Source organism: Monodelphis domestica, chromosome 2 (genome assembly GCF_027887165.1).
Source record: "Monodelphis domestica isolate mMonDom1 chromosome 2, mMonDom1.pri, whole genome shotgun sequence".
NCBI classification, from domain to species: Eukaryota; Metazoa; Chordata; class Mammalia; order Didelphimorphia; family Didelphidae; genus Monodelphis; species Monodelphis domestica.
Window position 1 is genome coordinate 207,633,306 of NC_077228.1, and position 13,881 is coordinate 207,647,186.

The following is a 13,881-nucleotide window of genomic DNA, read 5'->3' on the forward strand; positions in this document are numbered from 1 at the left end:
AGTTAAAGAGAACCTAGACTAGGTCACCTGTGAGAAATGTAAGGATCATTTCACTGTACCACATTTCTCATAAAAACACGTCTTTTAAAACTGACATTTTACCACTTATGTTTCTAGTAAGTTAAATTATATCTGTAATAATAAAAATATTATATTTTATGAGGTTTATTAAGTATTATTAGAAATCAAGGAATAAAGAAGATACAAAATAAAAACCACGTGCCCATGGCTGATTAGCCCATTTATAATCCCCACGCTTAGTTTACCACTATAGATGCTACATCATTGCTTAAGAAGAGAACCTGGGAGGCATTACTGCCAGTTAAATACCAATTGTGATCTCGCCAACATGGAGACTCAGGAAGATTATAGGGAATTCTGGGATTGAACTTCTGGGGATTGAAGCCTAGGGTTTAAAATCTCCATTTATACAGTTATAGAATACATCAATCCTCAAAAATAAAAAAATTATATCATATAGAAGTGAATATAGAGGGGTGATTGGATGGGTGTTACCAAGCAATAGCATAAAAATAATGGGGAACTTTTAAAAAAAGGGTCAAAATATGGTGATCACATGTTAAGTTTTAGAGGTTAATAAATCCATTACCAGAGTGTTCCAGTGCTCATATTAGGGAAAGAAACTCCCAGCACAGTGAGTGGTTACCCCTTTGGCAAATTTCTGGGAGGAGAAGGACAAAAGTCACAGAAGCTATGGAAACATGGATGCATTGCTAATATATTTGGAGCTAGAAGATATCTTGGAGATCATTAGATCTAATCTCAGTTTTATAGATAATGAAACTGAGACCCATAGAGTTTAATTGTTTTCTCTTAGGTCACAAAGCTTGTAATAAAATACGGTATCATTGAAACCCGAATCTCAATCTAAAAGGTTAGCACTCTGCCATCTGCAACAAGACAGGAAACTGCCAAAAAGTTACCTTTGAACATATTTAAACATCTCTTTATAATGCAACTCTCACTAGTGAAGCATTTCTGTTTCAAAGAATGTTCTTTTTTGGCAACAAATAGGGATATAGTAGAATTAGAAATAGATGGCCTTTCACTATAAAATCACACTAAATCAATAATATCCAATGTTACCTTTGTTATTTCATGTTGTTACCAATTGCAAGATAATTTCACTTTTTGCAATTAAAAAATTTTAATGAGTACAGAGTAGGAACAAATTTATTAACATTTACAATTGAACTGAAAATTTATTTAGAGAGAACCATCAAGATTCAACAAAAAAAAAATAATTGAAAAAATTCATCAAAGAAAAAAATATAAAAGTCACATAAATTTCCAAAATTCATATATATTACCAAAAAACCTAAATAGGAAGGGACAAAAAATGGTATTCCATTAAAAATGACTACAGAATTATAAAATACTTGGAAATCTAGCTACTAAGACAGAAAGAAATTATGTGCATAGAACTACTAAAACACCCTCTATAGAAATACACTTTTAAATAAATAAATAAAGGGATATGAATTCACTCTTGTGTGAGCCATGTCAATATAATGAGAATAGCAATATTGGCTAAATCGTTAAAATTATTCACGAAATTTGGAAAAAAAAAGTTATGTTAATGCACTCCTGGTGAAACAATTGTACTAAACATTCTGGGAAAAAATTGCAGACTATGGTCAAAGGAAACAGTGGAGTTATAATTCCCTTAGACCCAATTATCTGGCTATTTCCTTTATGTCATTTAGGAGCTCAGACAAAGATATAAGTGCAAAATAAAAACCTTGGAGCAGCTATGTAGCAAAGTAAATTGAAGTTTTTCTTCACATTATTTCTCTTTATCATAAGCTAAGGTTATTATTAGGAGTAGAAGGATGTAGAAGGATATGGAAAAAGATGAAGAAAAAAGAATAAAAGTATGAAAACAAAATCAATGAAAGAAGCAATACAACATGTGAAAGAGAAAGGGAGTTCAGAACAAGTCAGAGAAAAACAATGTTGGAATTAGCTCATTAAATTTTTACTTTCTAAAATAAGTTATACATTATAAAAATTCATAGTTTCACCTACTAAAAAAACAGCATGTTTCCACACCAGTGCTCTCTTCTATGTCCTTTAAAAAAAATGGCTCTTGAGACAAGAGCTTATGAAATAATACCTACTAGAAGTAAAGCTGTTCTCTGCAATAAACCTTCATTCACTACAGTGGAATAAGTCTGAAACAGCCATGTTCAGGAAAGGAATGGATTGATCTCCTTTAGATGACTTTCTTTTTCTTCACTTCTCATTTGGTGGGAGGAAGGAAGGAATAGAACCGTGTTTACAGACTAGCTTTACAAAATGATAAACATTCTGTTACTGTTGTAATTCTCTATTACTTACTCTGAATTGTGCCTTGTTTTACAGCCAAGGGGAAAGTGAAGAAGAAGAGCATAGTGAATGCTATACAGAATCTTGGCGGTGAGTGAGAAACTGTTTTATTTCTTCTTAGTGATTGTTAATATGACTGCTTATCATCCCTCCAATTTACTGATTCAGGTTTTCTGCCTCAGGACCTCTAATCTTTATGTACAGTCAACCTGGAGAAAGTAATTCACCAGATTCTGTGCCTATTGAGAACTTCAAACTCCCTCACATAATCCATCAGGCTTCATCAATCATTCTTTACATTGTGCTCTAGAAGCTTCTCCAGGATCACTTAGTCACAATTACAGGAACAAGTCATCTTCATTACTGTGCCTTTGAAAAAGCATTCAAGAGTATATTTGAAAAGTATTCCATAAATATGAATTGTTATTTGTATTATCTCATCCTCAAACTCTAGGAATGACAAAACCATTCATGAAATTCTTTGTAAAGAGGCTTTACATGATTTGTGACTCTTTGGCAAAATTTTATAATTTTATTTGTTTCCCTCATTACACTGTGAGCTGCTCCAGGGCACGTAGAGCACTTTTGATTTGTCTTTTTACTTCCAGCACTTAACAAACTGCCTTGCACAGAGGAAGGATTTAAGAAATGCTTGTTGAGTGGAGCTGGCTTTGAATACCAACAATTTAGCGCAATAAATAACATAAAGTTGGGGTTTATTGAATGCTTCATTGATTATGTTCTTCAATTTTCTCCTTTCAGAAGGAGCAAATGTTGATGTTATCAAACTGGACGATGTTCTGGGAAACCTGGGGATCAAACTTACAGATAAAGAAATTGAGGAGCTATTGAGTAACCTGCCAATTGATGGTGAGTAATTCTTATGCCTTTGTATGCTTTGGGGAAAACTTTGATTTCCTGTCTGAGAATGTCTATAAGGATACTTACTGAATTCAAAGGAAAAGGTAGCAATTCCAATAGAGAAAGCCCTTCATAATGCATAAAAGAATATTATCTCTGACTGAACCTTCAAGTCACAAGTTTCCCAGAATGCCACCAAATACAAAAACAGAAGCGAAAGATTCCTCACTCTCTTCTGAGCAGCCATCTTTAAGGAGAAAAGTCCATCATGACTGTCATCTGGGAATTCTAACCAGTCAGATGAAATTATTTCTTGTGCTCAAAATGGAGTGAAGAAGATTTAATTTCCAAACCTGCCTTAGACACTTACTGGTATAATCACAAACAAGTCACATATCTTCACTTAACCATTCTTCTCTCATATGTTCAATGGAAATGGTAATAGTGTCTCTTATATAAGGTATAGCAGTCAAATGGGAAAAATATATATGTTCATTTATGGAATTTCTATTATATATATATATATACATATATATTTTTAAATCTACAGTTTTGGTAACCTAAAAGTACCTTAAATCTAACCATGAGTATTACATTTTAACACTCTTACCATTGAATAAAGAATCAATACTATGTATTTATTACAAGGCTGCAAATGGTAAGGGCTAGGCAATGGGGATTAAGTGACTTGCCCAGGGTCACACAGCCAGAAGTATCTGATATGATTATTAATTTGAAAGATCCATGTTTTCGGGTTGATCTGTATATTCTGAACAGACTATATGCAATGCTGACCCAAGAGTATATTTTCTTCTTCCTTTGGTCAATAAAAACCATCATCATCTAAAGGCCAAAATTCTAATGATGATCCCATATGCATATAGTCTTATGGGGTTTGTATGCTAAGCCAGTGATGATTTCCTAGGAAGGCATTTAAATATTTACTTGACCATTGTAATGGAAAAAGTATATATTACAAGCTATTTAAAAATTAGCATACAATTAAAAATAATAAGCAGGGTCTATAACTGAACCTGGGTTCATGATCTCAAAAATTTTTTTAAAGGATCCTCAGCTCTAAGCCTTTCTGGCCTCTTGTCAAGGGATGGATTCTTCAATATTCAAAGAATTCATGACCTTGTCAGTGTGAATGGCCCCTCATCATCACATTTTTTAGACCTTCTCTCATTTCTTAGGCTGCCTTAGAGAGTTTCTAGTGGCCAAAATAACAAATGTGTGTCCTATATCTAAATTAAATTGACAGCTGCAAATTCACCATGTTAGTGTGGGTAGAAAGAGATACAAGCATATACAGTCGAAAGAGAATCAACAAGTCTTATCAATTGATTATGACATGGTTGTGAGTTATAGTGCTCTGAAATCCTTTTTTAAATGGTGCTTTGAGATCTTATGTTTTTATTAGTTAGAAGACATTGTCTACCTTATGCCCTTCCTCCTAGTTGATAAGGGTTTGCCTGACATTCCAAGCCTGAAGGATGGGGGAAGCACTCAAGCTACCTCAAACGATTTTATGACTTTATCCCCTTTGATGAGAGCTTACAAGGCTGAGAACAACACCCAAGCACCCAAACAATCTTGAAAGTCCAACAAGTAGTACATGTTAGGGAATATCACACAGTAGCATTAGGGATCTTTGTGTCCCTTCCCTGGCCCTTCTACTCGAATGCCTCTGGGCTAAGGGAGAACGGAGAGTTCCAGGATGGAAGTAGGGTAATACCCCAGACCCACAATAATAAATCTAGCAATTGGATATTCCTCCTTGGACTTTTTCCATAGCCCCGACTATACTATCAGTAACATCCTTGAATAACACTTTCATCCTTCAAGATGAAGGAGTCTGAGCTGTAATTCTTTGGGCAAGAACCAGTAGTCACTATCTCACAACAAAACTCATTCTCCCACAACTGGACATGGGGAACAGGAGAAAGAAGGGGACTGAGGATGATACTCGGGGATTGTGCATCTAGTGATGATACCTGTAGCACTGAACCTTACAGGATTCTAATAAGGATTAAATGAGATATTCCTGTTATGTACTTGGTACATTTTAAAGAGATGAATGAATGTCATTGGTCAAATGTTTGTGTTGAATAACATAAGCTCCTTCTTTAGTTAAATGCTTCAATTAAGAGGCTTTTAACAAAGTTAGCCTACAACAAGGAACTGGTCTCCTAAAGAGGCCATACTGTTTCCACCTGAGAAATTGAAATGCTATTGAAAATCAACATTTTTATGATAGAATTATGGATTTGTTTCCTCAGAGTCAATAAAGCTTGCTTACACAGTGAAATAGACAAAATCAATTTGCAAAGATACATTAAAATATTAGCTTCATTCAACAATGAAGACAGAATGTTGAAAGACACCTCTCCTCCTGTACTTATTTTATTAAATCTCCTCCTGTACTTGTTTTATTAAAAGAAATTGGAGTTTGCTACACACAGGACCATATTGTTTCCCATTTGGAAAGGGAAAAAGATATCTTATTCAGTCCATTTATTTTATAGTAGAGAAGTTCAGGTCAAGATATGAAAGATCCAATTTTTTGCAGCTTCCTCCTAGGATGTCCTGAATCAGATCTGCCAAATAAAAATGCCTATTGACAAATTCTAAACTTCAATAACAAAGAAAAAAGAAGCTCTCTGAAAGACCGTGGAACTCTAGATATAGGACTGGCCTCAGAATCAGGAATAACAGAGTTCAATAACTTTGACATCTACTAGCTTTGTAACCCAAGCAGAGCCATGTAACCTCTATCAGCCTCGGGTTCTTTATGTATAAAGCAGTGACCATGATAGTACCTGATTTGCAGGGTTGTTGTGGGGATAAAATGAGTTAATGTTTGCGAAGCACATAACAAATCTTAAAGCCCCACGTAAATACCAACTACTATTGTTATATTATTAGCCTCAGTTTAGAAATTGAGAGCTTCCTTCTTTCCTTAGCTGCCTCTTATCATTTAATCTATAGAAAAAAAGGATAAAAACTGAGTTCATAAAAACTTAACTTCTGCTGGTCTATCTCATGATTTCAGAATGTAAAGAAAAGCTATTTTTCTTCCTCTAAACTCCATCTAACCTATGCCTTCTCTTACAGCTAATGGGAAGATCGACCTCAATGAAGTTATAGATAAGGCAAAAACTATTCAAGGTGAGTGAGATGCAGGGATGAGAAGTCAGGTAACAGCACAATATTTTTCCCATAACACTATGAGAGAAAGTATGGCGTAGTGAACAGATATATAATAAACCCTTATAGTCAAGACAACCTGGATCCAAGTTCTGCCTCTGAAACTGCTGGCTGTGATTGTGGAACAAGTTACTTACCCTATCAGGAAGCTCTCTTAACAGTATATATTACTAATAATTTCTTGATCTACATCCACAGAGATAATCAGTTTCAAAAACATTTAGTAAGTGTCAACCAAATTTGTTGTAGATGCAGGAGATACAAACACAAAAACAATACAATAATACTTCCAGCTCACAATGCCTTCTGCTGGAAAGCAACATGTGCATATCTAGAGAAAGATTATATGTGACATAATTTGGGAATGAGGAGGCCTACAACTGCCAGAATCAGGAAAGCCTCATCATGGGAAGCAGAGATTGTGGATATCCTGAAGGGAGAGAGAAACTCTAAGGTGGAAATAAGGAGAGCAGGGGGGACAGCCAGAAAGATGATATAGAAACAAGAAATTGAAGGTCATGTGTCAGGAACAGAAATAGGCAGGGAAAGTAAGGAGAAAGGAGTTTTTGTACTTGATTCAGGAGAAATGGAAAAATGGGAGTTTATTGAGGGATATGATCAATAGATCTGTGCTTAAAAATAATCAGGCAGCTGTTACAGGAGATTGGAAGGGGAAGATGCTCTTGAGGAAATACATATATAGGCAATTATAACATCTTTTCAAAGGAGAGAGGGAGGATGACTGTAACCATGAAAATATGGTTTTGCCAAGTCTGTGAATTGCCAAAACTGTAAAGGTTTCAGCCAAACTGTAAAGATAATTTTTAGTGTCTTGATTTAAAATCTAAAATTAAGTGGTTGCCATGGGAAAATTCCCAAATATGAAAATACCCAAGTCAGCTGGGTTTTATGGAGATTTTAATTAATACAAATGAAGAAATTAAGGGAGAGAGAGAGACAGAGAGAGACAGAGAGAAACAGAGATAAACAGAGAGAGAGAGAGAGAGAGAATAGTAGAAAGGGCCTAGGCCAAATGGCCTAGGCCTGAGCCTAAGGGAGAGCAAGTCAGTCTTTATCACTCACCAGGAGTCTTCAAGCTGGGTTCTTCCACTGAACTCCTGAATTCCCAACTCCTCCAATTCAGCTTCCAAACTGAACTAATACCTAACTAAACTGAATTCTCCTTTTAAAGATATTTTTCTATGTCACCTCCCCTAAATTTTCACATCTACCAATTACAGTAGACGCTTTTTCCTAGGACTGCCCATTCTTAGTTCTCACCACTATTTAGTTCTCACTTTCTCTGGGTAGATTATATCTTCTGAGTACTTCACACCTCTTTTTGCTAAGCTTGCCTTTTGTAAGTAGCTTGACCTTTTAGTGATTAATTTAACCTTTATAGGTAGTTAGCACCTTTTTTGTATTAGATCTAAAAATAGACCACCTAGCTTAAGGTTTTGGCTTCATTATAAGTATGAGTTGGGGACTTTTCATTGTTCATTCAGGAGTTTGCAACTTTATCTTCCACTAAGGCACTGTCTGAGTAGGGTGGAGTAATTTTAAAAGTTCTCAATACATTACTGACCAAGTACCTCCATTGTTAAAAATGGGGAATAGCTTAACCAAATCTTCTAATGTACAGTCTGAGTAAATTTTAAGATTCACATAACTTCAGGTAAGGATATAGCTGTGTGAGTAGAAAGGAAAGGGAATAGATATGAGAGTTGTTATCAAGGGATAAATAGCAAGATTAGGCAATTGATTGAATATGGAGGAAGAGAGAATGTCAGGACTCCAGGATAAAAAAGTCGGCATTACCTATTGTGGATGAATCTGTTAAATGATCAATCATCTCTATTTAAATCTCCTTTCAGGCTTCCCAAACGCTCTCCAGGCTCTTTGTACCAAGTTCTGAATTCCCAAGAACATAACCACAAGGTTCATGTTTCACTTTTCCTGCTGGAGAAATATAAAAGTTCTAGGTCTCCAAAGTAGGGATGAAGTGTCAGATTGCATTCCTGTGAATTAAAACCATTCAGATGAAGGCAAAGAAAATCAAACCTTACTTGTTGGACAGAATAATATAGACCAAGTAGTTAATGTTCTTGCCACAGTTCACCAAATAATTCTATAATTCCTATTTCACATTGCTCAGTGTAAATCTCTTTAGCCTAGCATAGTCCCCTGAAACAAGTCATTTCCCCTGCATGGTTAAGCTCATTCCAATAGCCCACTCTTCTCTCCTTATTGAATTTAGATATGATGGGACAAAGGATTAGGTAGTATCTTTTGTACTCTTCACATTTGCACTATTCACCATTCTTATCTCTTATAAATAGAAAACATTGGTGTTAAAAACCTGGATGACTTTCTGAAGTACATGGGGATCAAACTCACAGAAGATGAAAAGGAAGATCTCCTAAAACGCCTTCCAGTTGGTGGTGAGTGTGGCAGATTCCATGGTAGCCAGCAGGGGAACTTGGGCTTCCTTTTGTGGAAATGTCTGACACTGTATAAAAAAAGATGCTTCCAGAGAGCAATTGGGTAGCTCAGGGGATTGAGAGCCAGATGTAGATATGGGAGGTCCTGGGTTCAAATTTGACCTCAGACACTTCCTAGCTGTATTACCCTGGGCAAATCACTTAAACCCAAATACTTAGCCCTAACCCCTCTTCTGTCTTGGAACCAATATACACTATTGATTTTAAGACAAAAGGTATGGGTTAAAAAAGAAAGAAAGAATCTTCTGACTACTCCCTAGACTGGTGTTCTTCAACTTCAAAGCAACCAGTGAAAGCTAATATCACTTTTAACAACTCAGAAGCCCAAGAATTTTTAAAGAGAAAGCAGAGCAAATAAAATGAAAACAAATGAATAGAATTGAATACCAATAAAGGAAGTGAGGGGGAGAAGGTAGAAGACAGTAGACTTAAGCAGTGATATATAACTAACTCAATATTGCCTCAAATGGAAAATGATCTTATTTCAGTCCAAGCAAAGAGGCTAGCCAAGGGGCTGGAGATTCTGGACCAAAAAAGCTGGAGGCATCTGAGAGGAAAATGGAGTCAAAATTGCTCCAGTTTTCTGTCTCAGGGCAGAAGCATATAGGAGTATTTCCCAAGGGGTCAAACTCCACACTCCTTATAAAGTTTAAGTCTTACCGGCCCTTGAAATTTATTCAAGTTTCTCTTCTATATTAGATTCTGGAAAGGCAAGCCTGAACTCCCCTGCTCTTGCTAACAAAGAAATAATTAGTAAACTTTCTCCTTAAAATATACAAATTCACAATATTCCATTGTCTGTATTAACTTTGCCCATGCTAATGTTAAAAAGACTCCTCAGGCTTCTCTTAAGAGGAAGGGTGTTATAAACTGAAAGGAGAATCAGATTGGGAATGAATAAAGGATTAATGTCCAGATCTCAGATTTATTGTTACTCTTCATGGGTGATGCCTCAAAAATCTTCTTAGCCCCACAGCCTTGAACATAGCAAACATTTTAGAAATGGGTATTTGTTAAATAAATGCAATTCAAAGCACTAAAAGGCCTGGAGATCACTAGATGCTTCTTGCAATCAAGTTCTGTGTGAGGAATCAGGAAGATCCAAGTTCAAATCAGGCATCAGACATTTACTAGCTGTGTGACCCTAGACAAGACACTTAACATTTCCCAAACTCAGATTGTTCATCTATAAAATGGACATAATGATAGTACCTGTCTGCCAGGATTGTCATTAATTTTAAAATGACTTAAAATTTCAAAAGCACTTTGCAACTAAATCAAACAATAGATAGTATAGTTAAAGGGCTTAAAGAGGATTTAGTCTTATCATATATCGCGTGGCAACCACAAATATGATTTCATGGAATAACTAGTCATTCCTTAGTGTAAAACTTAGGACAAGGATTGAGAATAAGGGAAAGAGAGAGACCAGAGATTTGTAGACTGCACAGAAATGTCATTGTTTTACATCGGGAACACCTTCTTCAAAAAATGAATTGGTAGACGTTGTCAAGCAACAAAGACCATTGCCAAAAAAAGGAAAGAGATTATATCTAAAATATTATAAAAGACTAATTATTGAAAGAAGAGTAATCACTGGACTAGCTATAAACAGTAATACCACTGCTGTATTAAAAAAGAGATCAAAATATAACAAGAATGTGTAATCATTTTGGTATAATCTGGATATGATTTTTGAAATATTAAGAAAATGCAAAGTAATATAAAAATTGAGATTATCATGGTGAGAAGGACATAGAATACAGTTCAAAGTTTTCATGCTTGCATTATTTGAACAAGTAACTAACAATGAAAATGAAAAATAGGTATCCAAAATGAAATGAATGGCAATCATAGACAGAAGTTTAACTATTCTAAATCTGTTTCCACATTAGGAATACCAAAAGAATCCAGTAAATACCTTTTGTCAGTACATATTTGGCTGATATAGCAAGTGAAGAAGTGTGCCAACACTAGTTTAGGATGAAAACACTAGTTTCAGATAGTGAACTTTTTTTGTAAAATTTAACATGATAATGGGCAAAATTGTTTTATTTTGTCACAGAAACACACAATATTGTCTGAGAAAGCACAGAAAAGCTGTGGAAAGTTAAACTAGTTTAAATAAAGTTTTGTAAAAAGACAGCTCAATAGCACAGTATCAATAGAGTGCCAGGCATGTAGTCAGATGGCCTTGGGTCCAATCTGGCCTCAAACACTTAGTTTTGGGGCCCTGGACAGGCTATTTAAACTAAGTAGCAGAGCTCTTCTTACTTGTCTTATGTCTTAGAACTGATATAAAGTGATAATAAGACAAATGGTGAAGATTTAGTTTTTTTAAATTACAAACTCTGTAAGAAATTCTAGTAAGAAGAGTACCAAGATCATTGAAGGATAAAAAATAGAGCAATGAATAAAACTAAATGGAAAATGTATTGATTTCAGGAATGAACTCTAACATATCATTAAATTAATTGGAAAAATAACATTTTTATTCAAACACCACAAACCAGGAATATATGGTCATATACATCTTTGGCCTCGAAAAGACAAAATTGTGACAATGCTGATACATATACAGTGTCCCAAAGTCTTCATGTAATTATAAGCTTTAATAGCATTAAGATAGTTTGAGATTTGGGGCTATATAGGTACCTCTGTAGGAAACATGTGAGAGAGGAAGATATGAAGGGGAAAATCTTGGGCCTTATTAATGCTAAACAAAAGGCAATTGAGAAGACAAAAACATTCACTGACTCATATGCCTACTCTTCCACCAATACAAAATATTGACATGAGTCATCTATACACAATTCAAGAATACTGTTGCTGAGAGTATTAGTGGGAAAGAAGCAGGTGATTGCAAGAAGATATTCAACAATGAACTACATATGATCATTTTGTAGTTGACTGAAAAATAGAAAAAACAAAAGATGCCTAGCATTAGCTTATTATTTGATTCAAGTATTTGATTCAATAGAGCAAAGGAACATCTTGAAGTCTCTTTTTCAATAAGTTATCTCCTATCTATATATTCGCATCATTCAAGATTCTTTGAAAGGTATGATAAGAGAAATACCCTTGTTCAAGGAGTCTCTCATCACAAATACCAGATGAGCAAAAAAATAAGGATATGCATCATCACAACAGAATTCAGCACAATGATGAAGATCTGCTGAAGAATCCAAGCTAAAGAGGGATTCTAGGTAGATAGTTAAATTTTCCAGATAAGGATCTTTTGGGATAACATCTTCATGATTGCATCAAAGCCTGAAATATTGCCGAGCCTCTTGGAAAGAGCTTTGTAACCAGTCGAGAGTTTGTCTAAACAACACACAAAGGGAAGAAGAAGTAGATGAGGAATATCCATTATTCACATCATGACATACCTTTATGTCATAAACTATAGAACTTGTCCCTGAGTTTGTATATCTAGACAAAGAATAAAGGAGTTATTTCCACAGTTGAAGAGGAGCTATGCTAATTTGCCTTTGAGAAATGTAAATCTCTTTTAGTTATACCAAATTTCCCATAGAAAGAAATGTTTTTAAACCAGCATTTTGACAGTGTTATGCTTCTAGTGAGACATGAAATACATTGATCTGCAAACAGTTCAAATTGAGCATCACACCAAGGGGAACAAAGGTTCATGTTGAAAGTTTCCAAGGTACAAAATATAACCAATGAGGAATTGTAAAGAAAAACAGTAAAATATGGGGGCCACGTGGGAAGGTTGAAGAGTTGACAAATGCATTAAGTAGAGTTTTCCACTGATTACAATGTCAAGAGAATGGAAAAAAAAAAAACACCTCCCAACAAGTTGAGTGGTTACCACTTTGGCAAACTTCTGGGAAGACAAGGACAAAATTCACACAAGTTATGGTGGCATGGATGAGTTGCTAATAATATTTAGAGCAACAAGAGATCTTAGAGGTCATCATCTCTAACCTCCTCATTTTATAGATTAGGAAACTGAGACCCAGTGGGGTTAAGTGTTATGTCTGAGATCACAAAGCTTGTAATCAAATAAGGTATCATTGAAACCCAAATTTCAGCCTGAAAGGTTAGCACTCCACCATCTACAGCAAGACAGGGAACTGCCAAAGAGATATCTTTGAACTTGTCTCAGCATCTCTCTAAATTGAGACACTTTCTAGGGAAGCATTTCCATTTAAAAGGAAATGTTCTATTTGTCAATGAATAGGACTATACTAGGAGGAGAAATAGATGACCTTTCACAGTAACATCAAGGTATCTCAAGAAATCTCCATTATCACCACTATGATTTGTAGTTCTAATTACCGCAATGTAGTTCCATTTTTTTGCAATTAAAAATAAATGGAAAAATGAAGGGAAACAAAACTATCACTATTTACAACTGACATGACAAGTTACTTAGAAGATGCTCAAGGTTGAACAAAAAAATTAATGGAAAAAACTTCACCATAGTAGAAAAATATTTTTTAAAGTCACACAAATTTTCAAACTTTGCATGTTACCAACAAAACCCCAAGCAGGAAGAGGGAAAAAACTGGTTTTCCACTTAAAATGGCTACAGAGTTATACAATATTTGGAAATCCTGAAATCCAGCTATCAAGAGAGGCAAAAAATGTTGTGGTACCTTGGTACTCATCATTAAATTGTCCCAGAAATCAGACTGAATACCAAAAATGGTTGAATACCAAATGAATTTTTCCATAAGGAATAATGTAAACTGAATTAATCTATTTGAGAAACCCAGAAAACCCAGATTTTATAAGGTATTCTGTGCATTAATGAAGTTGAAGTTTACTAAATAAATATTAATAATACATGGACATATAGAAATAATTACATTAAAATAATATTGATTTTTTTCTGTATTGAGAGGAGCTTATAGCCTAAGGGAAGTTTCAGGGTAGAAGTGAAGAACAAGATACATATCTTTACTCATACCACGTGTGTGGTTCTGATTTTCTT

At 35.0% G+C, this 13,881-nt stretch overlaps 1 protein-coding gene across 18 annotated transcripts in view; it reads left to right on the forward strand.

The window, feature by feature from the left end:
* Positions 1-13,881, forward strand: part of EFCAB3 (EF-hand calcium binding domain 3) — a 722,802-nt gene that overhangs the window by 510,634 nt on the left and 198,287 nt on the right. For 17 of the 18 annotated variants that reach the window (XR_008916397.1, XR_008916396.1, XR_008916398.1 and 14 more), the window contains 4 exons: positions 2,386-2,439; positions 3,112-3,219; positions 6,328-6,381; positions 8,760-8,861. The exons of the other annotated variant lie outside the window; for it this stretch is intronic. Coding sequence is in view for 14 of the 17 variants with exons in the window: in XM_056817026.1 (XP_056673004.1) it covers positions 2,386-2,439; positions 3,112-3,219; positions 6,328-6,381; positions 8,760-8,861 (318 nt within the window). In the remaining 3 variants the exon portion in view is untranslated. The remainder of the gene's footprint in view (positions 1-2,385; positions 2,440-3,111; positions 3,220-6,327; positions 6,382-8,759; positions 8,862-13,881) is intronic. 18 annotated transcript variants of the gene reach the window in all.